This window comes from Aotus nancymaae, unplaced genomic scaffold, assembly GCF_030222135.1.
Source record: "Aotus nancymaae isolate 86718 unplaced genomic scaffold, 86718_ANA_hifiasm-v0.15.2.pri h1tg000006l, whole genome shotgun sequence".
Classification (NCBI taxonomy): Eukaryota; Metazoa; Chordata; class Mammalia; order Primates; family Aotidae; genus Aotus; species Aotus nancymaae.
This window is the reverse complement of record NW_026988417.1, coordinates 81,473,578-81,500,177: the sequence shown is the minus strand read 5'-3', so window position 1 is coordinate 81,500,177 and position 26,600 is coordinate 81,473,578. Positions and strand designations below refer to the sequence as shown.

General features: G+C 38.2%; 1 protein-coding gene across 3 annotated transcripts in view; it reads right to left on the bottom strand.

The window, feature by feature from the left end:
- HERC3 (HECT and RLD domain containing E3 ubiquitin protein ligase 3) overlaps nucleotides 1–26,600 on the bottom strand; it is a 124,548-nt gene that overhangs the window by 37,035 nt on the left and 60,913 nt on the right. For 2 of the 3 annotated variants that reach the window (XM_012437758.3, XM_021673246.2), the window contains exons 4-14: nucleotides 21,617–21,776; nucleotides 17,504–17,580; nucleotides 16,190–16,411; nucleotides 15,170–15,261; nucleotides 14,138–14,268; nucleotides 13,411–13,571; nucleotides 10,932–11,008; nucleotides 6,891–7,015; nucleotides 5,230–5,289; nucleotides 1,639–1,750; nucleotides 1,044–1,233 (exon numbers count right to left, since the gene is read on the bottom strand). In XM_012437758.3, the coding sequence (XP_012293181.2) occupies nucleotides 1,044–1,233; nucleotides 1,639–1,750; nucleotides 5,230–5,289; nucleotides 6,891–7,015; nucleotides 10,932–11,008; nucleotides 13,411–13,571; nucleotides 14,138–14,268; nucleotides 15,170–15,261; nucleotides 16,190–16,411; nucleotides 17,504–17,580; nucleotides 21,617–21,776 (1,407 nt within the window). Of the gene's footprint in view, nucleotides 1–1,043; nucleotides 1,234–1,638; nucleotides 1,751–5,229; nucleotides 5,290–6,890; nucleotides 7,016–10,931; nucleotides 11,009–13,410; nucleotides 13,572–14,137; nucleotides 14,269–15,169; nucleotides 15,262–16,189; nucleotides 16,412–17,191; nucleotides 17,425–17,503; nucleotides 17,581–21,616; nucleotides 21,777–26,600 lie in introns of those variants that run through there. The other variant, XM_021673247.2, reaches the window with a different exon arrangement.

Sequence of the window (26,600 nt, the reverse complement as noted above, 5' to 3'; positions counted from 1 at the left end):
TGTTCTTTTAAATTTCAATAATTAGAAGCTAAAAATAAGTGTAAAATTGAACAATTATGTTCTCTTTGCATTGTCCTACCTGGAAAAATAAAAATGAAAAAGCTCTAAAACTTGAAAGGTAAGATTTCTTCTGATATTGCTATCTCTCTGTTTCACATCTACTTAGAACACCTGAGAAAATGTGCCCCAAAAGCCTTTTGATCTTAAAAAAAAAAATTAAGTACTAACTTATTACTAATGCTTTCACTATTATTTCTGTTTTTATCTCTTCTACAAAGGTGGAGGCAATACAGAAAAGCCAGGATTCCACCCTCAGGAACACAGTCTCTTTATTCATGGAAAGACCACACTCAAGTAACATCCTAGTCCATCTGGAATACAGAAGTTACTGAGCTGCAATGACACCTAACAAAATTTACCAGGGGGGAAAAAAGTAAAAAGCCCGGTGATAGACTTCCTGCACTTCATTAATAAAAACATCTCAGGCGCTACTCCCATGAAAGACACTCTCCAAATCACTGAGGAACGGAAGGTTTTTATCTCAGCAAAGTGTCCGGAGCCTGCAAAAATCACTGTGGACTCAACTGCCCTAAAAAAGAAAAGACAAACATTTGGTAAGTCCCCACTAGGTCATTTTCTTCCTCTCCTTTTTTGAAGACCTCTGTATCACCAAAACTGTTCACTTCACTCCCACCCCCTAAATTAGACACAGGAGAAAGAGACCAATGTACACTAATACTAAGGCCCTATTGACTATAAGCAAATGTGGTAGAAAAAAATAAAGTTGAATAAATTAGGTTTGTGATATTACAAAATCAAGATTATTCTGGCATGAGTCATTTCAAATAATCTAAATAATGGTTTCATTTTCAACTTGAAAATAGGGTTAACTAAAAATTAACAGCAAAGAAAGAAAGGTTTAAGTGTTAAGGATATTAAATGGTAACAAACAGATTCTTGGATCTCAATCCACTGAGAGCGAGGGGTCACACCAACAAAATAAATGAGCATGAAACCACTGGTATCCAGGTTTGCAAATTCACCTAGTACTTTGCTGGGGTTTGTATCCAGCCGCAGAATGGCCATAGCCAAGGGAATAGTCAATGTTATATAATACTTGGAATCCTGGAGTAGGGGAAACTCAGGTAGTATTAAATAGATTCTCATGGCTTCAACATCTGGTGGTGAACTTGACAATTGGGGAATCAGGCAACTTTCAAAGCTGTTTAAAATCTGTATGAGAGAAAAGAGTAATGAGAAATTCAGACATAGTTGAGATCTAGTTATCTGAACTCTAAATTCATAAGCTATGTGATAGACTCTCAACTCTTACTCATTCACTATGCACTGAGAATCTACTGTAAGCCCGACTCTGGTTTAGACTCTCAGTACACACCCATGAAAGCAAAAGCCAAGGATCCCTGCCAGTGCAAACTGTATATTCCAGAGGGGCACTGCTGTGGAAAGATTTAAGCCAAAAGAAAGCAAAAGGTAGGTCTAATTCCCAAAGTAAATACTTTACAAAATTAAGATTTGAAGACTTTCACCTTTTCATCTTACTCTTTTTCTCTTGAAATTGAATTCATCAATACAAAAATGCATTTTTAAGAACGCACTCTACAAACGTAAGGAACATACCTGTTCTAGAATCATGGAGTGCTGAGAGCTCATTAACTTCTCAAATAACACCCTAGTTGAGTTCAGGTCAATCCCAGGGATTTTGGGACTTGTTTTAAAGTGTTCATCAATTCTAAACAAACAAAATCAAAAGAAAAACAAAGCAAACACTGTGATAGGGATTATAAATAAGTAAACAAAATACTGTGTTCTTACAAATCAGATTTAAATTTGACCTGGCAGATAAGATCCACAAAAATACTACACTTTGCATAAATTTCAAAATAATAAACCCAAAATAAAGAATATTATTGTTTCTCAAAGAATAAACCTCACTAGAATTCCTTTTACAAGAATTTTCAAATTTTTAAATCTGTTCTCCTTCAAGTCAAAGTACAAGGACTGTCATATCAAGTTAAGGCTATCTTGAAGTTTATAAACAAATAATTATTTCCCGATTTTGTCTTGTGTTTTTGGCTTTTTTCTGCATTTGTGATAAACTGAACTAGATGCAGATGCTGTGGCTTAGTGCAAATAATATCCCCTGTGCAAACTGGTCCACTCATCAGCAAATGATAGTAGAAACTCCTTGTTGAAAGCCTTTCTTACCAAAGTAAGAAATTTTTAAAATAAAAATAAGATCTATGGCCGGGCACAGTGGTTCACGCCTGTAATCCCAGCACTTTGGGAGGCCAAGGTTGGTAGATCACAAGGTCAGGAGTTCAAGACTGGCCAACATGGTGAAACCCCATCTGTACTAAAAAATACAAAAATTAGCTGGGCATAGTGACTCATGCCTGTAATCCGAGCTACTTGGGAGGCTGAGGTAGGAGAATTGCTTGAACCAGGACCCCGGAGGCGGAGGTTGCAGTGAGATGAGATCGCGCAACTGCACTCCAGCCTGGGCTACAGAGTGAGACTCCATCTCAAAAACAACAACAACAACAAAAAGATCTATAACAAATGCAGTTAATATAGGTAACACAAAGGATACAATTATATTCACCCAAGGATTATTTTCATTACTACTATTTTTAACTTTCTAACAACTAAATCATTTTTCTAACCTTAAATAAAATCTTAGCATTTTTGAGACTTGGAGAATATCTCATATATCCCGCTCTTGAACCTACCATGTCTATTAATTTACAAAAGAGCTACCTATTTGCAAAGCAGGCTTCTATTTTTGAGTAATGGTCACATTTGTAAGATTTTAATACACTCTGACAGCAATGTTATAATTTTGAAAACATAAAAGAGTTTCTAACATTTTAAAAAATCATAATTACATGTATTGGAACCCCTGTGGTCAAATAAAGATAAATCGCTTGTACTTTGTTTGTTGCATCCTTCATTGTTGTTATTGTTTTTAAAATAAATCTGCCCAAAATATGGAAATAAATTCTGGTTTCCCATATGTAACTTTCCATATGCTCACAGGCACTTTTTGCTATGCTGTTAAGAAAAAAAAAAATGTTTTATCTATACGTATTTATTGCTTTGTAAAACTGGTCTTCATTTTGATTAGTTTCCTGTGATGCATCCTATGTAAGCTGCAAGAGTAGACTTTCTGAAATAGTACAGATGTCACTTTGAAAAAAAAAAATAAAAGGCTTTTCCCACAATTCTATACGAAATCCGTGATACTAAGGATGACCAACCTAACAAGTCTGGCCAAGAGCCCTTCCCAAATGTCATGAAAGCTATCCATTTAGAACAGGGTTTCTCAGACTTGGTACTATTGACTTTTAGGGCCAGAGGATTCTTTGCTGGGTAAGTGGGAATGAAGCAGCATCACTGGGTTCTAGCCACGGGATGCCAACAGCACATCCTTCCCCATTGTACCAACCAAAAATGTCACCAGAAATTACCAAATGTCCTTTGGAGAGCAAAATCACCCTGGTCGAGAACCCCTGTTCTAGAAGGCCAACATTAGCATAATCCAGAATATCCTTCCCTAGAGGAAAAAACTAATTACGAAATATGAAATTAATTGTGTGAGTTTATTCCAGCTGCCTTAATTATAAAAGTAAATGACTTTATAATCTCTAAATGTAACCAAAGAGAGTTTCTGAAGTGACCTCCTACAACCCAGTTAGGGACTCATTTGGGGGGAGGGGGAGTGATGGTTGAATTTAGGAGTCAGCATGAGTAGATTAAGGGATATCCACACAGATAGCTGGTAAAGTATAATTTTTGGGTATGTCTGGGTCAGTTTTCTATAAGAGATTGGCATTTGAATTAGTGACTAAGTAAAGAAAATCCATCCTCATTCAGTGTGGGTAGGTGCCACCCAGTCAGCTGAAAGCTCAGACAGAACAAAAAGGCAGAGGAAAGACAAATTCTTTCTCTCTCTCCTGTAACTAGGACATCCTTCTCCTGCCCTTATACATCAGAACTCCAGGTTCTCTGGTCTTTGCACTCCAATACTTACACCAGCAGCCCCCATTCATTTCTCAGGCCTTTAGCCTTAGACTGAGAGTTACACCATCAGCTTCTCTGGTTCTCAGGCCTTTGGACTTGTACTAAGCCATGATGCTGGCTTACCTGGTTCTCCAGCTTACAGATGCCTATAGCAGGATCTTTCAACCTCCATAATCAGGTGAACCAATTCCCATAGTAAATCCTCTCTCTTGCTTTCCCTCTCTCTAGATAGACAGATACATCCATCTCTCTCTCTCTCTCTCTCTCCCCCTATTTGTTCTATTTCTCTGAAGAACCTTGACTAACACAGGGATCAAGGGGTAGGGGTGAAATTCACACACAGAAATAAAGTCTAATTCATCTTGAGATATCATTAGCCTAGTCACTGGCAGAAAAGGACTGAGAAATAATTAGGACTTGGGATCACCGAAGATCCAAACTCACAACTAGATCATTTTGCTGCATCAGGTTCCTGAGGGAAATATTTACAGAAGGGATAAGGCTAAGCAAACAAACATTCTATTTACTACTGGGAAGCTCAACCTCAAATATAATTTTCTGGTGAGCTGGGCTAGACCTAAATCCAAGGATACCCTGCAGCCTCCTTAGACTTTCTCCCTAAATTCACTCCTTTTGAGAGAAAAACGATAATAATAAAAATTTAAAAACTATGGGAAAGCAAACCAAAGAAATCAAGATTATCTGAAGAATTAAGAATTTAATTATGACACATTTTATAATACTCTGAATATCTTACTGATGATTCTACCAATTCTTTCTGAGATACAGTCTCTCTCTTGGTAATCTGCTTTTCTGCCATCCAGGGATGAATCGGCATTGCTCTTCCTGATGCCCTCTCATTCTCCATTATCAGGCATTCCGATTTTTGTGCAAAGCATCAGCTTACCCATTAAATTAAGGCCAACCACCATTAAAGAGAAGAAAAGTCTTTCAAAGCCTTTGGTAAGTAAGTATTTGCATCATATGTGGGGTTTTTAGAAAGTTTTTCTTTTTTAATAATGGGCCTCACTATGTTGTCCAGGCTGGAGTTCAGTGGCTATTTTCACAGTCATCATCATAACATCCTAAAGCCCCAAACTCCTAGACTCAAGCAATCCTATGTTAGCCTTCCAAGTAGCTGAGACTACAGGTGCACATGTGGGTTTTTTAAGGCTCTAAGTCACTTACTTTTTTTCAAGAAAACTTCCATTCCAACAGGCTGCAGAAGATAATATCTGAACAACACCACTGCTCAAAAAAAAGAAGGCGGGAAGCCTTTAATAATTACAAACAAATGGTTATTTAAGCATCAACAATAAAGTAATCATCTACTCTAGGATTTCATTAATAGCAATTCTTTCTTATATGAAGCTTTGGAAAATGTACATTTGTTTTAGAAAAACAGTATGTCACATCTCAAAATGAAGAACTTAAGTTTTCCATTAATCATGTTAGAGAAAAAAAAGAATATCAAAGCTCCTGAAAGAAAAACTCTTGTCCAAATAATGTTCTAGAACATTTTTCTACCACCAACCATCTAAGAAGTGCCCTATCTAAACTCCAAACCGAAACACAGAATAAAACCAAAAAAGAGAAGCCAACTTGTTAGTTCCTGAACACAAAAATTATCTTTGCAAATTAATAACTGAAAAATTATTTCTATTTTGCTGCATATCTGAGAAGGAAACTAAAAAAATAATTGAAATAAATGCTTATTCCCACTACCCCCTCTTATGCAGGCTCTGGGGAAATAGCTAATTCCGAGGACCCAAAGTGAAATCAGACATCAGGAAGCCTGGGCCTTTTCACCCAATGTAAGATAAAGGGAAAGAATAACACAAAATACAGCTGAGGAGGGGATTACAGTAATTTCTGTTAATCACAGAATTTAGGTCAGGAAAGATCTTTAAAGGTCATTTATTCCATCCATTCATTTTATAAATAAGAAAACAGAGAACTAATGGTAAAGTGTCGCAGTTCCCCTTGCTGGACCCCAGCTAGCCCTCATCTCCTCTCCTCTGCTTCCCTTCCAGCCTGAGCTCCTTGGCAGAGCCACCCTAAGGCTAAAGGGATTCTGAAGACTGCCACAGAGCTGCTCTAGGGCGTTCCTAATGCTCTTGCTCAAAACATTCCTAGCTGAAGTGACTCAAAGTTTTGGGTCCTGGTCATTTAGCCCACTACAACCTATGTCATAATGCAGAAACCATTAAGTATGTTTCTGGGGATAAACACAACTTAGTGCACAGAACTTGATTTATTCTTCCTAAGAATTAGACTTTGTAGAAAAAAGTGGAGATGCTGAGGAAAGCCAATGAAAATGTGTAAAAATGTGCAAAAGAAAATTATCCTTTCAATTTGATAAAAGGTCTCAATCCTACTTATTGGTTTGTTTTTTTTTCCGCATGATGCTAAATTACCATCTCAATCATTTTGAATAGGAAAATGCTGGAAATTATTAAGATTAGGTAAGATAACAGCTGTCTCAGATTTGGGATGTTTTAGAACATGCATACAATAAAACCAGTGGGAGTTACACAACCATAACACTAAGCTCTCTTAGCAGAATCACCAACTCAGGCCTTCATCAGTCAGGATTTTTAAGATCTTACAATGAACAAGGCAGGTTGAGGCATATACTGTGTGTAAGAATTGGGGATCCATCCACTATGTTATTTGGAGCTAAGGAGAACAACTCTGAAACAGTAACCAAAAAAAACCCGACGATTTTCTAAAATGTAAAACCCCATTTATATTCACAGTATCAATATGGAAGTAGGGAAAATCACTAAGCTAAAAAGTTCCAACATACTTTGTGAAAACAAAAAATATGAAGACTAGCAACCACATACTTGATTGTATTTGCATTGTTGTGTTCTGAGAGTTTTTGTCTCCACACTGCTATGGTTTCATCATTTATTAAACTGGTATAATGGGCTTGGTTCAGAGTCCTGAAGTCAACAGCAGGAGAAGAATTCTGGAGAATTAACAGTAAAAAAGAAGAAATTATGTAGCACGGATCTTTTCTCCTCTCCTTTCTCCCAGATTACTCCCCATTTAGTGTTTCACTTATGATCTAAATGCTGTGGTGAACTGCCCAGATCCCCTCCACCCTTCAGAATACAGGCTCCTGACAGATCCCAGCTGGGCTGCTGTCCAGGACTTGCCATTGGCTGTTGCTTCACTATCGCATCCAATGGCAGGCAAAGACATGGTGCAAAGGTCCAGCCCCCTTGCCTCAACTCAGGACTGGCTGAAGGGCCATCACAACCTCAGAGCTCCTCATGGGACTGGCTGAGGCCTCTGTTATAACTGAACTACATTTCAGCCTCTCCTTCTGCCCAGTCCTGCCTCCTTCATCCTTCAGTAGATGTTCTTCTAGAAAGCACTCTCTCAAAAACCTTTTGAGTCTCAGTTCTGTTTCTCAGAGAAATCAACTTTACAACTTTCCCAGACTTCTTTCCCCTTTGCTTTGAATCACCATAACAGCAAGGTTTTTAAGGTATTAGTCATTTGCCATAATTGTCCATCAAACGTCAACAAAATGTATTACTAGAGTCAGAGTTCCATGATAATCTATATGACAAATAACCTATAAAAACAATGCCTCTGAATTTCTTTCTTCAAATATATACTATTGTAAGAAAAATGGCAAAAAAATGTCAATAATGTATGTCCTCGAAAATTCCAAATCCTTCCCAACACTGTGTATCTTTTATTCAGTGAGATTAAAGAAAAAAACAAAAAAACATAAGCAGTGTCCTTTTCTAAAATTGCTTGTTTTCAATTTATTTTCCCCAAGCCTGGTTCTTGATCGAAAACTAAGAAAAACTTGATAGTGCTTTACCCTCCTATTACTGTCTCTAGTGAAGAAGGAAAAAAAAAAAGCACTCATTCATCAGCTCATGAGATCAAATTTTTTCTCCTTTGTACCTGTACATGAAAACATAACTTCCAAAGTAAATTTTCTTGGTTACTTTCCCAGAGCTGCAAGTTAAGGTATCATTACAGGAAGAAGGAGTAAAGAATGTAATAAAATAGAAAAGCCTGAGAAAGTTTGTGAACATCTGGTTATTGATAACTACGCTACTAAAATGGCCACAGATATGTACTGAGAGAACAAAAATCATCTTGAAGTACATAGAGGAAACTCATAATCCAAAGCAAACCCTGGAGTACACATACAGATTGTCTACCGCATTTTAAAACCACTGTTGTTATGTAAAATTTATTTATTTCCCCCATTCAAAGGAGCAGCTGAACATCAATTCTAACACAAATCTACAACACAATACAGACTTGGAACTTTTTTCTCATTCTTCACCATATGTCCAATAAACCAGAGATGCCTTGGGTGAAGTACAACTTCAGCATCACTTAAATAACCAAGAAAAAACATCGTTCTTCCTGTCTTTAATACATACAGGGAAAAGAGGAAAAATTGCTCTTGGGTCAGTTTTTCTCAGCTTTGGCTGGACTTTGGATCACCAAGGGAGTGTTCAATAATCCTGATGACCACGTCATACTCCAGGCAATTAAATCAGAATCTCTAGAGGCATCAGTGTTTATAGAGCTCCCAGGTGATTCCAGTGGGCAGTCAAGGTTAAGAATCACTGTTCCAGGAAAAAGAGGATTATGAGACACACACACACACACACACACACACACACACACACACACACACTTACTTACTTCTAACAATCCCAACCACATTCCCTCTTCAATCCTATCCAGGGCACAAACTAAAAGGAAAAGGAGAGGCTATGGTTTACATTCATTAAATTCCCAAGACCTAGAATCAAATGCAACAAAGAGGTATCTGAATATAACTCCTCTCCTCCCTTCTTTCACCTAAGGCCTGGCAGTCATGACTGAGTCTGCCTTTTGTAAAAATAGAGGCTGTGGCTGGGCACGGTGGTTCATACCTCTAATTCTAGCACTTTGGGAGGCCGAGGAGGGCAAATCACTTGAGGTCAGGAGTTCAAAACCAGCCTGGCCAACATGGTAAAACCCCATCTCTACTAAAAATACAAAAAAATTACCCAGGCGTGGTGGTGCATGCTGTAATCCCAGCTACGCAGGAGGCTGAGACAGGAGAATCGCTTGAACCCGGGAGGCGGAGGTTGCAGTGAGCTGAGATAGCATCATTGTACCCCAGCCTGGATGACAGAGTGAGACTCTGTCTTAAAAAAAAAAAAAAAAAGAAAAAGAAAAAAGAGGCTGTAACTATGCAGGTGCTTTGTCTTGGTTCTTTAAGTGATACGATAACAGAGTAAACACATGATTTGATCAGTTTAATAGCTTAAGTAAATGTGTACAGGTTTCAGTTTCAAAAGAAAGAGCAACATCTTCCTAAGTGATGTTTAGTTTCCTTTTTCTTTGTGATCTTACATTTTTCATGCATACCTACCCCTCTTTCCAGTTAAACTCTCACCTGCCCTGTCTAACAGTATGCTACTTCACTTCTCATCAATGTGTTGTTTTCCAGGCCCAACAGTGTTGATTACAATAGTAAAAATCAGTTACATATATCAGATACTGTATTTATAAAAGAAAACTAAGTTTCATCTTCAATTTCACAGGAAAATTAAAGTTGGACAGCATCATTCAAATCAGTTTCTTGAAGAAATAGACACTTAAAACTCTACTACTTATGGACAAAAACTGATTTTCCTCCACAGAGTCAGTGCTTTGTGTATTTTGTTTCATTGACATCTTAAAGAAACAAAGAATAACCTCAGCTTTCCTCAGGATTTCTCTGTAACACACACACTGAGGTTGGGTCTAAAAATAGGTCTAAAGCAGCAGCTCCAAATTACGCCAGATGGCAGCACTAAGCCACCTTTCTTCAGACACCTGACCTGGAAAATAGCTAATGACTGTGCAGCCTACAGCCTCAGGCTCCACCAGGACCTTTTCCAATAGAATCACAGAATCAGAATGACTAGATGGCAAAAACTTTGTATAGTTAAAGATAGCTAAGTATCAAACTAATAGAGAAAGTTTCCAAGACTGGAAGAGCCCCAGGTTTCCATAGTTGCTCATTTTTTTTCCAGTCAATTATGACTCCTTTATCACCACTAACAGTCCCCCTTCCTTTGCTCTTCCAGGAGAGGGTAAGGATCCATGCACCACTCGGAGCTGGTCCTGTTGACATGCTTGCTGAATAAAAGCAGGATGGGTGGGGACGGAGAAGAAAGAGAGGAGAGAGAGCACAGGGGATGGAATGCAGCACTGAAAACAAATCTGTGGAGCTTTTCTCAGACTGAATTCCCCCAGCAAGGAATAGTGGAAGGAATTCGAGCCTTGTCACAAATACCTGGATCCACACTCTACCTTCAAGCAGAAAGACAATGTTACACTGTCTTTATCCACTACAGTGATGCAGGAGACAAGAGGAGGGAAATTTTGGTGTCACGTCATGAGCCATGAGCAGATTATAAATAATAACATCTGAAAATTGTGGTATCTCTTACATACATACATATATATATGTATACTCAATCACATCAAACAAAAAATACCACCAAGTTCTCAAATACCTAGCATTTGTTGCCACTTAACCAGGAGGGAAAGAAATGGAAAACTGAATAATGCCAAAGTAAGCACAAACTCCCTAGGCATCCTTTACAGTGTTTTTGGAACACGCATGAATATAAATAAATAATTTCAAATTATAAATTAGAACTCCATAACACCAGGAGAATTGTTGGCACTTCAAGGGAGCCAAATGGAGATAACTTCTTCAATATTTAGTTTGCTTATTTTAGAAATAACTTAAGACTGGTAGAAACAAAGAGTAACATTGCTCTTTACGTTGTAATTACTTGTTAAAATAAATATTGGTTCACCATTATTCCTCCCCAGAAGAAAGAGTCAAAAGAAAATTTTACCTCATATTTGGAGCAAAGTACAAAAGTTTGGTCTCCTCCAGAGAAGATCTGCTTAACGATATGATATTTAAAGCGATCTGTCAAAAAAAGAATTCCAATAGCATATTTTTCAATAATTGAAGCTTCTCCTTGATCCCCTTTTTCTGCTGTTGCAGAATACACTTCAGAGTGGATACCTATCCATTTTAATTGTGTCACTGAAGTAAGAAATCTTCTCCCCTGGCTTGCTGCCTAGGACTGTTTCTACTTCAATTAAAAATAAATATATAAAATGGTATCCTCCACTCCAACTCTACTCTGCCCCTCCTCAACTGCCAGCTAATCCTGACCTCATTTCTCTTTTTCATTCTAACTCTATCAAGACACTGACCTGAAATCTGAAATGGGCACTGCTCTTTACAGTAACAAATAATTCAGCATGTGAGTGTGGTGGGCCCGTGCCCCTTCAGGATGAAGCTTGCTGGGAAAGGACCTCCATTTCCTGCTCCCTGCTTTACCTCCCATCACATTGTGTCCATGGTGACACTCTCTTGCTACCACGTTGCCTTTATTTCTAATACACCACACTATTTTACATCTCGGTGCCTCTTCCCTCTGCCATCCCTGGCACACTGGATTCTCTATGAATGAACTCACTGAGAGCATAACCTGAATGCGCTTCTGGAAGTGCACCTTGGTGGTGCTCACACCAACTCCCTCACAGCCCTCTACACGTGGCTAACTCCAAAGCATCCTCAGAGGCACATCTCAAACTTCCTCTAACCACAATACTCCTCCATGCCTTCCTCTGTGTTCCCACATTACCAAGAGCAGTACTAAAACCACATCGTTTACGTAATTGACATTTACCTGCTTATGTTATAAAATCATTTTGGCAAACATTCAAGCAAAAATTTAGAACCACAGAAGTCAGGTTATAATTCAACTTCAAAAATGTGTGGTTTCAAAATAACCTACAAAATACTTGAGTTTCTTAAATTGGTAAACTTCCTAAATAAATGCATTCCACTTGTGAGTGCAATGTCTTGGAGAAAAGAAAACTTACAAATGACAAAGAAGAGGACACAAAGCCATTCTTTCACTTTTGGGAACATCACCCAAACAAAATCTTGTTTATTTTATAGTTGCACTACATTTCAGATGCTCATATATTCATTCCAAACATGTTTACTGAGAGACAAGTTTATGCCAGGCCCTGTGCTATATCCTAAGTTTACAAAAAGAAAAAGAGTTTGTGTGTGTCCTTGAGTTTCTTATAATCCAGTAGTAATTTATAATTCTTATTGTTTCAGACAAATTCCTGATCAAGCCATAAGTGTGTCACTTTATTGACTTCAAAACCAAAATTCATTATTAAATTACACTTCTTTTTAATGACTCTCTAGCTCCATTTCAGCCTCAGATTTATTATTTCAAGGTGAAACAGTCATTCAATATTAATGACTGCCTTACTTGGATTTCCAGTGAAACCAAGACTGCTATTTAACTATTTTTTAAGAGAAGAAAAAGACATGGCATAAAAAGAAATCACATCATGTTATACCAAAACACCAATAGCAAAGTAAAGGTTTGTAACACAGTACACAGGATTTAGAATGACCTAGGTTTAAATCCTGCCTCCAGAATCTATGCGACCTTGGGCAAATTACTTGACCTCCTTAAGACTTCGTTCCTTTATCTCTAACATGGGGATAACAACCACTAACTAGTTACTCAGTTGTTTTGAGTGCTTTGCATGGTAATAAAACTTTATTGGGCATTCAAAATATGCTATCATTATCAGAAACAACAATAAAATGTACACACCACCGCCAAGGTCTGTGCAAACAAAATAACATAGTTTGAATGTATGTTCTCATCAAAACTCATGTTGAATTGTAGTAATCCCCAATGCTGGAGGTAGGGCATGGTGGGACGTGTTTGGATCATGCAGCCGGTGGGATCCCTGATGAATGGCTTGGGCCATCCCCTTGGTGATAAGTGGTAATAAGTGAGCTCTTGCTCTGAGTTCACATGAGATCTGGTGGTGTAAAGTGTATGTCACTTCCCCTCCACTCTTTCTCTTGCTCCTGCTTCTGCCATGTGAAGTGTCTGCCGCCTCTTCACCTTCTACCATGATTGTAAGATTCCTGAGGCCTCCTCAGAAGCCAAGCAGATGCCTGCACCATACTTCCTGTAAAGCCTGCAGAACCATGAGCCAATTAAAACTCTTTTCTTCATAAATCACCCAATATCAGGTGCTCCTTATAGCAATGCAAGAACGGTCTAATACAACAATACTGTCTGCTTTATTTATTCTCTAGGATCTCAACTGTAGAGCTTCATGCATAGTAAGTACTGAAATTATTTACTGATATTAAAAAATATGTTATCTTCATTCCCTCCAAAAGACCTCAAACTAAGTAAGAGATACATATTCTGTAAACAACTATTTTCATCACTTAAAATACCATTACATTCCAGTGAAGATCATTCTTACCAGCTCGGGTTGTAAGCTGACCACTGTGGGCGGCCCAGTAACCCTTGACAGGAGATGGGCACTTAACATTACAAGTGTGCCCAGTTCCTAATTGACCTCTTGCTCCACAACCAAATGCATAGATGAGTCCAGAAGAAGGCACGAAGGCTAGGGTATGTTGTCTGTGAAAAAATAATTCAACTCATCAGCATAGTTTCTACTGAAGTGGGTGTACACTCTGACTTGTAGCTTCCACATGTGAGCACAGTGCAGGGTGCTCCTATGGAGCCTTCCCCATGTTAACACGTGACTTTTCTTGCAGCAGCTGCTCTCTGTAACACTATCCTTCTCTAACACTCTGGGTCATGGGGAGGGGGGCCAGTCAGGAAAGAGCAGAATGACCTGCTGCATGTGGCTTCTAAGATAAACGGAAAGAAGCAGGTAGACTCAGGCAAAACTTTCCAAGAAATTCTTTGGGACTCTCTCACTTTCTTTATCCCTTCCCCACATCCTCCTATTCTTTATCCCAAAAGAAGCCTAATGTCTCCATGTTGCTCTGCTTATCTAAAACCCTTCCTTGCCACACTCTGCTAAGGTCTGACTTTCTCCACACTTCACCATAGGTGTGCATGCAGTTAAGATCTCTTAAAATGATGGTGACTAGGTACAATCACATTCTTAAATGCTACAAAGATAAGACCCATTTCTGGGTCATAGTCAACACTGGGAAGCTTTGAGGAGCACTCACCTGCCACAAGCAATCTGAGTTACTTCACTACCCATCAGCTCTAGAACTCTTCTAGGATTAACCTCATCATTCATGGAGTCATGTCCAAGTTGTCCACAGGAACCAGCGCCAAAAGTAAACACACCTCCACTCTAACAAGAAACAAACACCATGCAACTTCACTGTATCTTTGAGTTTAAGGATACACCTCTAAAACCTGTATACCAAATGCCTATCACAATGATGTGCACAAGAGCACTGCATTCACTTGACACTTGGCCAAAATCACTTTGTAAGGATGTTCATTAAATAGAAAAATTATAAAAAGGGAATTTCAGACTGCATTTTTATGGAACAAAGATAGCACTTCTCAAGAGAATGTAAGCCTTCTGTAAATTTTAAAAATTGTTTAAAAGTACAATGATGTGTTAGGAAGCAAAATTTTAAAAAAGGAGAAACAAGGAGGTAGGCTAAATCAGATGATTTTACATGATGATTCGCATATAAGAAATTCAGTCCTCTACAAATTCCTTGGTAAGTAGGCTGTTAACAGCTGTATTTAAATAAATGTTAAGGCATTTATTAAAGTGAACCTAGAACAATATTTGCTCAATATAAAAATACATTTTCATTCTCTCTAGAATGTATTTAGAAGCAAAAGTAGCATGATTATTTTAAAACATTAATTAAATTGCTGTTTCTTTTTATGTATTTAAATGACTTGTTTTAAAGGAACACAGGATATTGTTATATATATAAATATATATATACACACACATATATATACTGTCCTATATTTTAAAGTTATTTATATTGAACTATTCTTAAATGTTACGAAGAGAATCTACAAGATTACCAAAAAGGATAACACAGACATATGAAAAAGTAGTCTTTTTCTATTCCTTTGGAAAGCAGCAAACCCACATTAAAGAGAGGATTCAAGTTCAAGCCATAATACTGTAATCACATACCATCACTACACTAAAATAATCAAGCAATTCTAATCACCCATCTCATCCCCAGCACCCAAGCAGAATACTCGGAGCTCCTTACCTTTGTTAGAACTGCTGTGTGTTCTTCTCCACAACTAATATAGACAACTTTTTGTGTGCGTAAGAGTTTTACATGGCATGGAGACTCTCGATCTAGAATAAAACAAGTATAAAATATCACTACCATTTGCCTTGGAGATGAAATATACACAACTATCTTGGCATGAATTTTGGATTCCTGATTCCTGACACATGTTCAGTTTCCTGCCTTCATCTGTACTTGGATATCCAACAGACTTCTCAGTTTTAACTTACCTAAAGCCTACCTCATGGTTTCCCTAAACTCTCCAACCCTGCCCACTCTCCAGCTCACTCCACCCCACAAACAGTTTTCCCCATTTCAGAAACAGTCATTTTGCCCTTCCAGCTGTTCCTTATTTCAAACCACACATTCAACAGTGAACAAAACCAACTGACTTCATCTTCAAAATACATTTAAAATCCGACTTTACTCCCACAGCCTCCAAGCTGGTCTGCCAGCTTCTCCCAAAGCCAAAGTAGATGATGCTTCTCCTCCAAACCCTCAGTGTCTTCCCCTCTCACTGAGAAAAGCAGCCAAATGCTCATCCTGCCCCTTAGGACCCTGCACAATCTCTCTTCTCTGACCTGCACCTGTGCTACTCTTCCCCTTCTCGCCAGCTACATATCTTCCCACATCAGCTCCTTTGCACACCCGGGTCCCTTTGACAGGAACATTTTTCACCCAGACATCCCATTTCTCATTTGATTTCCTACAGGGTTCCACTCAAACATTTTCTTATCAGAGGGGCCCTTCCTAACCACCGTAGGTAAAGCAGGAAGCTGCACTCTCAAGCCTTCTGACACACTGTGTATTTACTGGTTTTATTGCACCTCCACTCACTAGAATACAGTCTCCACTGAGACAAGGATGTTCTCTATTTTGTTCACTGCTGCTCCCTTAATACCTCACATGGAGCTAGCACATAGTAGATCCTCAAGAAACATGTGTTAAATGAATGTGCTTTTAAACTAAACACATACATATGAAGGGCTTGCCTACCTTTTTCATCACTGAGCCCTAGCTGTCCTGCATTATTCATCCCCCAGCCAAAAACAGCTCCTGAGAGAGATAGGGCAAAGCTGTGAGCCCCTCCGGCAGCCACCTGAGCCAGCGGGATCCCCTCCAGGGACCTCACCCTCTGCGGGCTAGCTTGGGAGGGGAACTCCTTCCCTAAGCCAAGCTGCCCGTGGCTGTTCTTTCCCCAGGTGAAGAACTGGCCATCTGAAATAAGAACAGGATAACTGGTATTACCATCAAATGATACAAGCTCCACACACAAAAATAATCTAGTTATTAGGGTCATTTATCAGTTGCCCCCAATACCAAACCCACCCAAGAGCAAAGGAACAGAGACACATCATGCTGTCAGACTGCCAAAACCAAAACTTGCATGTGATATAACAGAGAGGTAAGCTGAGTCTTAACTGCCTTTCAAGGGCTAATAAAATATATACACAGAAAATTTTTTTTTTTTTTTTTTTTTGAGACGGAGTTTCACTCTTGTTACCCAGGCTGGAGTGCAATGGCGCGATCTCGGCTCACCACAACCTCCGCCTCCTGGGTTCAGGCAATTCTCCTGCCTCAGCCTCCTGAGTAGCTGGGATTACAGGCATGCACCACCACGCCTAGCTAATTTTTTGTATTTTTAGTACAGACAGGGTTTCACCATGTTGACCAGGATGGTCTCGATCTCTTGACCTTGTGATCCACCTGCCTTGGCCTCCCAAAGTGCTGGGATTACAGGCGTGAGCCATAGCGCCCAGCCCAAAAATATTAAATGTGTAAGTAAATTCAATTTCAAACAAGCCAATTACCAGGCTTAAGCAAGATGAACTAGCTCTGACCACACTAAGACTATGAAACCCAAGACTTCAGGAGGTCCAGCTATGACCACTTGGTCTACTCTGCAGATGATCAAGCAGGACACAGAAGTGCAGATTTACTTAGGTTTCTCCAACTCCTTTTCTTTCATTTATTTGGGAACTTGATAATAGAATGTACCTTGAGAGTTGGCTGTCGCTAACAAAAACCAATCTTCTCCATGCTCAAAAACACCTAGGTATGGTCCTGTCTCCTGCTCATCTTCCCCTGCGAAAGTTGGAGCAGCGATGATGACCATCTACTTCATCATCCACACCCTGAGAAAATGATGAGCTATGCAAAGACCATCTAAGAACTGTCACTGTCCAATAGCAATGCACAGACCCTAATCAGTTAATTAAAAGTTTTGAGTTAGATAATATCACACAAAAAGACGAAGAGAAATGGTTTCAAAATTAGCACAGCATTAGCATATGTTTAATGTTACTTTACCAGCTGCAAGAGCCAAGCAATGCCAGTTGCCACAGGAAACTTGTAATATTGTCTGCTGGTTCAGCTTTTGTATTAACCTAAAACAGAAAAGGCTTTCTTTTTCAGATGAATATTCACACACAAACACAATTATCAGAAGTATTCCCAACTAGGTAAAATATATGTAATAAATAACAACATCTTGCCTACAGGTTTTTTTTAAATCAAATATATAATCTTACATGATATGATTCTATTAGGTCTTTCATCAGCCTCATCTCTTAGGTAGTTACTGTTTAAAACAACAACAACAATAAACACTTTTGCATTTAGACCCATAACCAAAATCCTCCATTACTTCTCACCTTGTCTTCTTCAATTCAGGGCCAAATGGAAAGAGCTACAGAAGAAAGATCCTATGAATATGGCTGGTGTCTACATGGCTTTCAAAATAAGAGCAATGCCACCATCCAAAATAAGTGAAATGTTAATTTCACTTATGGGTATACACATACAGCATGGTACATACACACAGTGGAGTATTCATTAGCCTTAAAAGGGAAGGGAGTTCTGACACATGCTTCAACATGGATGAACCTAGAGGACATTATGCTCAATGAAATAAGCCAGTCATAAAAACTGAAACTGTATGATTCCACTTATATGAAGTATCTACTGTAGTCAAATTCACATAAATTGATTTTGTGAGATAAAAAAGTTCAAGAGCCCAGGCACAGTGGCTAATATTTGTAATCTTACCACTTTGGGAGGCCAAGGTGGGACAATCGCTTGAAGCCAGGAATTCAAGATCAGCCTGGTCAACAAATCAAGACCCTATTTCTACAAAAAATATTAAAAATCAACTGAGTGTGGTGGCATGCACCTGCATTCCTAGCTACTTGGGAGCCTGAGGTGGGAGGATCACCTGAGTTCAGGAGTTCAAGGCAGTGAGCTGTGATCACACCACTGCACTCTAGCCTGGACTACAGAGTGACACCCTGTCTCAAAAAAAAAAAAAAAAAAAAACGGCAAGAAAAAAGAAAGTTCCAGGGATCGGTTATATACATTGTGAACACATTTAACACTACTGAGCTACACACTTGAAAATAGTTAAGACGGTAAATTTTATGATATGTGTATTTTACCACAATTTAAAAAGATAATAAGGGCCATACCTCCAAAACCTAGATTTCCTAGGATGGTAAAGAGGAGGGTCACATGATTTGTCTTCAAATCTTATTCCCCTGCTTGTTCATGTGAAAGAGAGAGAGTAACACCTACTTCATAGAGTTGTGGTGAGAATTAAATGAAAAATTCCAGTTAAAGTGCTTGGCACTGTCTAAGAGAGTTGGGCTCCCTGGGAATACCTCCTGCTCTCTATTTTAATAGTTGACAAGTTGTCATGTTCACCTTCCATAAGTGTATTGTGCCACAGAAACTAAGGGGTCGGATGGATACTCCCTGGAAGAGGAGTATCTTAGAAGATAGATATCCTTTTGGGGAGAGGATAGAGGATTATTTAGATTGACACTTAGATACTGCTTTTGTTCACGTTTTATTTTCTCAGACATAAAAATGTAAAAGAGAGTTCACAAACACATTTAGTACCAAATAGAAATGAACTTTTTTATTCATATAACTGCAGATTCATGTACAATTTTAAGAAATAATACAGAGAAATCCCTTATATAATTTGTCCAGTTTCCCCTGATAGGATTTTGTAAAACTATGTATAATATAACCAGGATATTGAGGATATTAACATTAATACAATCTGCCAATCTTAATCATATTTCTCCAGTTTTACTTGTACTCACTTCTGGGTATTAATTTTATCATGTAAGTTCAAGTATCTACTGCCACAGTCATGCGGGAACCAAACAGTTCCAACACAAGAACTCCTCGTGTTAAACTTTTATAACCACTCCTCTCCTCTTCTCCTGTTCCTAATCCTTGGAACCACTAATCTATCGACCATTTCTAAAATTTTGTTATTTAAAAAATGCCATATAAATGAAATCATACAGTAGGTAATCTTTTGGGATTGGCTTTTTTTCACTCAGACTAATTCTCTGGATATTCACCCAAGTTGTGTTAATCCATAGTTCGTAGAACACCACTATTTTCTAAAATTGAAAAATGCATTACTGCCAATGAGACTAATGTTTCTCAGGTTGCTATATAGCAACAACCCTTTTTCCTATCAAGTTTACACTCAAATTCCCCACCACCATTACCCTTGTCACAATCTGTTGTAGAAAAGAAGCAGGTCAAAAGAACAAAGATAGATAATAGAGAAACTGTACCCTTGAGGTGGGGAAGAGGGAGTACCTACAGTGCAAGCACATACTGTGCTTTACCTACTTGTCTTCTATCCTCCCCATAACTCTTTAAGGTACACAACAAGTAATTTCATTTTTAAGTTAGGAAACTGAGGCTGAGAAAAGTTAAACAACTTGCCCAAGGTCATTCACCTTACAAGTAACAGACCCAGTATTAGAATCCAAGGCTTGTTTGATATCAAAGCTATGTTACTTTCCACAATACAAAGGTATAAATGAATGAATTTATTTCAATTAACTTATAACAGAAAACCACATACAAATCAAAGTCTTAGAAGTCATCTATAATTTGAACATGACTAATGAACATTAAGCTATTACTGTAGCACAGATTACTTCATTTTTAAAAATGAAATGCCATTAAAAACCTCAATTGTGTTTTGGCCATCAACAAATAAAATATTTTTGTCATTAATGCTATAAATATTTTCCCTAATATTACACACAACATAAAATCTAGCACTTCTTTTTTCTTACTGCCACGCTTCCTCTCGCCACAAAATTAAATCAATTTTTGGAAGAAATGAATCTAAGACATTATCTGTCCTAAATCAGGAAATGAATCAAATCACTCTTACCTCCATGTTCCTCGTATTTAACACAGCTTTTGATTAAAGAGACAAAAATCTAAGAAGGGCAAAAGGAAGAGGAAGAAGAATATGCTGTCCTTTAAAAGGGACAATAATTAGGCAGAGGGGGAGAAGCCATTTATTAAATTGTATTGAGCAATGTATGTGCCAGGTACTCCTAGCAGGTAATGCTAAAATAAATTATCCTGCCATTAATAGTTCACAGCTTTGTAATAAAAACAGATATTAAATAAACAATTATAAAGCATGTGACAAGTACTACAGTAGTAGTATGTGGTACATTCATTGCATAAAGGAGTAAAAATCAAATAAATAAAATGACAGCTCTTTGATCATTAAGAACCTTCAACAAACTGAGATATCACCCCTAAAATGTCCCTCTGAAAGTAACTTGAATATCTGGGATGTTCTCTTAGTGGCAACTATTAGATACTTTGACATCAAAGCTATGTTACTTTCTACAATACAAAGGTATAAATTAATGAATTTATTTCAATTAACTTATAAGAGAAAACTATATACAAATCAAAGCCTTGGAAGTCAACCATAATTTGAACACTACTAGTGAATATTAAGCTATTACTGTCGTACAGATTACTTCATTTTTAAAAATGAAATGCCGTTAAAAGCCTTAATTGTGTTTTGGGTTGATTTTGATTGAATAGCTAACTCATCTAAGATTCAGATTTAAGTAAATCTTTAAGAGACTCAAAACCTACTGTATTAATATTTTTGCATTAAAGAACCTATGTATATCTGGTATTTTAGCTGTTTGTAATGCTTAAGGTAATTTGGCCTATCATTAGAGTAACAGGTGAGCCTTGTGATTCTATTTTAAAGTACTTAATTGAGCAATTCAGACTTGTAATTTTCAGTTGAAGGTTAGTAAGTCTATGATGTGAAAGATGTCTTTTTTATTCATTTATTTACTGCCAGGCACTCAGCGAGTAACCAGGCTACTAGAATAAAGTACAGTTCCCAATGGACTCACATTTTTTAACCAGAGACAGACACCTGTATAAATAATTGCAACTTTTGTGACAAGTGCTATAATAGTATAAGGCACAGAAGCGGCACAAAGGAAATAGCAATTAAATGAAGAAAACAGAAGAAAAGCAAGGAGTCTAACAAATCACCAGCAGGAAATAATATTTAAAAAGACTAACATTTGAAAACCAGATTCCTCTCTGTGACATTCTTACCTGGGCACTGCCACAGAATCCTCAGTAGTCATGAGTCCTAGTTGACCATCACTCCCTGCACCCCAAGAAAACAGCTGACCCCGGTCACTGAGGGCCAGACTGTGGGACTCTCCACATGCCACATGAATGATGTGCTGATCTGCCAGAGCTCCAATTTGTTCTGAAACCAAAGGAGGAAAATGTACAACCTAGAAAAAGGAATACTGCTACCATTACACAGGATTATCTTCCTGGGTGGTTTTATTTTTTAACAAGAACCACTTAATCTGAATATTTATAGAGATCTAAATTTCACATATTTCTAAACTCTATCAATTTACATTCAGCGACCCTGGGTAACATACATAACTATAGTAGCACACATATCCCAGATGATCCCTGAACCTATAGAGCCATGTATGTGCCTTGTGCTTCTCTATCCAGGGAGAAGCCTCAAGGTTTACTATTTGGAGATGTTCCATCAAAGAGGCCTAAATGTTGAGTGGAAATGAAATATATTCCTAAAAGTAGTGGGAGTAGAGAGTGAAACTCTGCCTGGAACAATGAGACCCTCTCCCCCACACACAAACACACCCACAATTCTAAACAGCTTTCTCCCCTCAGTTCTGGAACATAGTCATGTATGTATCCAGCCAGGAAACAGAAGGATTTCTCTCTGTGAAAACTGGCCCAAAAGAAAAGACCCAAAGATAGTGACATTGGTGCGTCCCTCAATGAAATGTTCAACTTCCCATCAGTCAGTAAGAATCACCCATACACACACAGCTCTACTCACATTTTAGCACCTCACTCTTAAATGTAAAAGGCCACAAAAGGATCACCCTATGTGTGAGGAAAACTAACATGAAAGGCAAAGAACAACATAAACAGAAGGAAATGAACTCTGAAGAAACAGATCACACAGGGAGCAGTTTCTTAAAAGTCTTTAGAGAAATAAATGAAGATTTTCCATTCATGCACTAGAAAGACAGAGCTATAGGAAAGTATTACTCAAACATTTAGAAAACAAATAAAAATATCTTGGAAATCAAAAATGTGGCAGCATAAATGAAGAAAAAAAAAAACCTTCAAAGCTGGATTGAAAGTTAGAAATGAGGAAATTTTCTAGGAAATAGAAGAAGAAAGCAAAGAGAAAATCAGAAGGAAAAAAAGATAAGAAATTAAAGGATTATTCCAAGAGGTCCAACATCCAGAAAGAGAATGAAGTAAACCAAGATAAAAATACTACAAAAAAATAAAAGAAAGAAAGAAAAAATTTCACACTGAAAGGATCTATTAAGTGTCCAGACTAATGACCAACAAAATATCTACTGTAGAACCATCTTGAAATTTCAAAATACCAAGAAAGAGTCTACAAGTTTCCAGAAAAGAAAGTGTTTATATACAATAGAACAGGGATCAGAATGGCATCAGACTTCTCAGAAGCAACACTGAAGACTATAAGACAAAGGAGTGATGCCCTTACAATTCTGAAGGAAAGTGACATCCAATCAAGAATTCAATACCCAACCAACTGTGAACGAAATAAGAGGCAAAGGGGGCAAAGGGCAGTTCTGGAGATGTAAAGCTCTCAAAACATTTTACCTCCCATACTGCTTTTCTCAGAAAGCTACTGGAAGATATGCCTCCAAAACAAAGAACTCAGGATTTAGGAACCAAGAATCTTACACAGACAGGAAAGAGGCGAAGAATCTTTCTAGACAGCTATGCAGCATGCCTACAAAGCAAAGGTAAAGGGATGTCTCCAAAGTGAAAAAGAAAACACTATTTAAAGAGTTTTAGAGCATTACGAGTTTTACAGTTCTACCAGAGATACACAGGTTAGATATAGATTACTGTCGGGGGGTGGGGGGGAACTGAAGTCATTAACTTCAGGAAAAACTAAATGATTTATGAGAAAGAAAAGCAATCATGGTACATGCAGTCATAATAACCAAGCAAAAATACTTTCCATAGTTAATAACTGTCAAATTTCATTTACAAGAGAAACTATTTAGGGAAGGATCAGTGTTTGGTGGTGAGGAAGAGAATAGGGTGGGTAGAGAATATAACAGAACTCTAATCTTTCCCAGTGAGAAGTTTCCAGATTATGTCCAATATTGAAAAAAAAATCAAGAAGTAGTATTATAAGCATGTTATTTAGAAACATAAGGGTAACAGAAAAAAAAAGCTAAGGAGTTGAAATGATAGCCTCTGGGAGTGAGATTCAAGGATAAGGACAGATGAGGCAGGGAACTGTTATTTAACTAAACACAGTTTGCACATATTCCTTCAAAATAATAACACTTTTTTAAAGTTAACTGAAAATATGATAATGCCAGGGAAATTACCATAATAAACAGAAAGATTCTATAATTCCTGTTCCCATTATCCATCTTCTTTAACCTCTACTCGCTACTTACTTCCCAACTCAGCCTTGCACCAGGCATAAAGAATAGTCCAATCCTGGATTAGCAGCTCGGGCACGTACCTCCCAGTGAAAGCGCAAAGAACGAGAGGACGCCACACTTTCAGACGAATATTAGTTGCTCACGGACCAGGAGATTCCCAGTGGAGGAGCTCCACGGGTCGCCAGGGCGACTCTTGCGGCCGGCGTGGCGGTTTTGCTGGCGCCTTAGCACGCCAGTTCTTGGTGCAGAGTCCGGAGATTCCCGGGCAGAAAAGCACCATCAATCTTAACACCGCTGTTTTGGCCGGCTCAGTGGATTGCTCAGATTTCGGCGCAGGGAATCAACAAGTTGGACGTCAGAGACGCAGTTAGAAAGTCGGTAATTATAAAGACGACAGATGGACAAATATATAATGAAGGGAAGAAACCAGCGTAAAAAGGTAGAGAATACTCAAAATCAGAATGCCTCTCCCTCTACAGGGGATTGCAATTCCTCATCAGTAACGGAACAAGGCTTAATAGATTACACGTGTGTTCCAATAACAGAAGCCAGTTTCAAAACGTGGGTGATAAGAAACTTCTGTGAATTAAAAGAACTTGTTCTAACCCAATGCAAAGAAACTAAGAACCTTGAAAAAAGGTTTGACGAAATGTTAACGAGAATGGACAATTTAGAGAAGAATATAAGTGAATTGATGGAGCTGAAAAACACAGCACGAGAACTTCGCGAAGCATGCACAAGTTTAAACAGTCGAATTGATCAAGCAGAAGGAAGGATATCAGAAGTCGAGGACCAGCTCAGTGAAATGAAACGAGAAGACAAGAATGCAGAAAAAAGGATGAAAAGGAATGAGCAAAGTCACCAGGAAATATGGGACTATGTGAAAAGACCTAATTTACGTTTGATAGGTGTACCTGAATGTGATAAAGAGAATGAATCCAAGTTGGAAAATACTCTTCAGGATATCATTCAGGAAAATTTTCCCAACCTGGCAAGGCAGGGTAATATTCAACTCCAGGTAATACAGAGAACACCACAAAGATATTCTTCAAGAAGACCAACCCCAAGGCACATAATCGCCAGATTTATTAGGGTTGAAATGAAGGAGAAAATACTAAGGGCAGCCAGAGAGAAAGGTCAGGTTACCCATAAAGGGAAACCTATCAGACTTACAGCAGATCTCTCAGCAGAAACCCTACAAGCCAGAAAAGAGTGGGGACCAATATTTAACATCCTTAAAGAAAAGAACTTTCAACCCAGAATTTCCTATCCAGCCAAACTAAGCTTTATGAGCGAAGGAAAAATTAAATCTTTTGCGAACAAACAAGTACTTAGAGAGTTCACCACCACCAGGCCTGCTTCACAAGAGCTTCTGAAAAAAGCACTATACATATAAAGGAACAACCAATATCAGCCTTTCCAAAAATATATCAAAAAGCAAAGAACTTTAACACAATAAAAAATTTACATCAACTAATGGGCAAAACAGCCAGCTAGCATCAAATGCCGGTATTAAACTTATATATATTTTAATTGGATAAAAAGCCAAAACCCATCGGTATGCTGCATCCGGGCCCATCTTACATGCAACAATACACAAAGACTCAGAGAGAAGGAGGAAGATTTACCAATCAAACAGAGAGTAAAAATAAACTAATAAACAAAAAGCAGGAGATGCAATTCTCGCCTCTGATAAAGTAGACTTTAAAGCAACAAAGATCAAAAGAGGCGAGGAATGACATTACATAATGGCAAAAGGATCAATGCAACAAGAAGAGCTAACGATTCTATAGATCAACGAGATAGAAAATTAACAAGGATATTCAGAACTTGAACTCAGACCCGGAACAAGTAAACTTAATAAACATTTATAGAACTCTCCACTTCAAATACACAAAACATACATTACCACCTCACACCTATTCCAAAGGTGACTATATAATTGGAAGTAAATCACTCCTCAGTAATCGCATAGCATTTCATAGGTTTAAATTAAATATTGGTTGGCTGTTTGTTTGTTATCTTCTTCCCTTATTCCTTCCTGACTACAAAAAAAAAAAAAAAAAATAGTCCAATCCTTATCTTGCAAAATTGTAAGGAACTCTATCAAAGGAGCCCAAGTGGCTCAGACTCCACTCTAACCAAATTTCCACCTGTACCAATTCCAGGACTTGGATGGCTTTTCTGTTCTCTAGGTCTGGGACCTAGCCTGATACCTCAGTCACGACTAAGGCCTGTCCCTCGTTACCTAACCTTCCTGCTACCGACCAGCAGCTTTACCTGTCTGAATGTTAGTATAATGACCTAACACAACACTAATAAGTCTCCCCATTATCCTGACAGGACATTGTTGCTCTGATCTGTCTGCCGTCTTCTTGCCCTCAATCTCTCAATAGCATTCCTCTCTTGATCTTGTCTTACTACAGCTGAGTAGCCTCAAAAGGGAACATCTGGATTCCAGCAACCACTGACTCCCAGTCAGGTCAATCTCTAGGCAAACCATTTCCTGTTCTATCACTCATCAGCCACTAAAAGAGACTTCCAGCTACCCTCACCACAACAATAAAATCTGCAGCCACAAAGGCAGAAATACT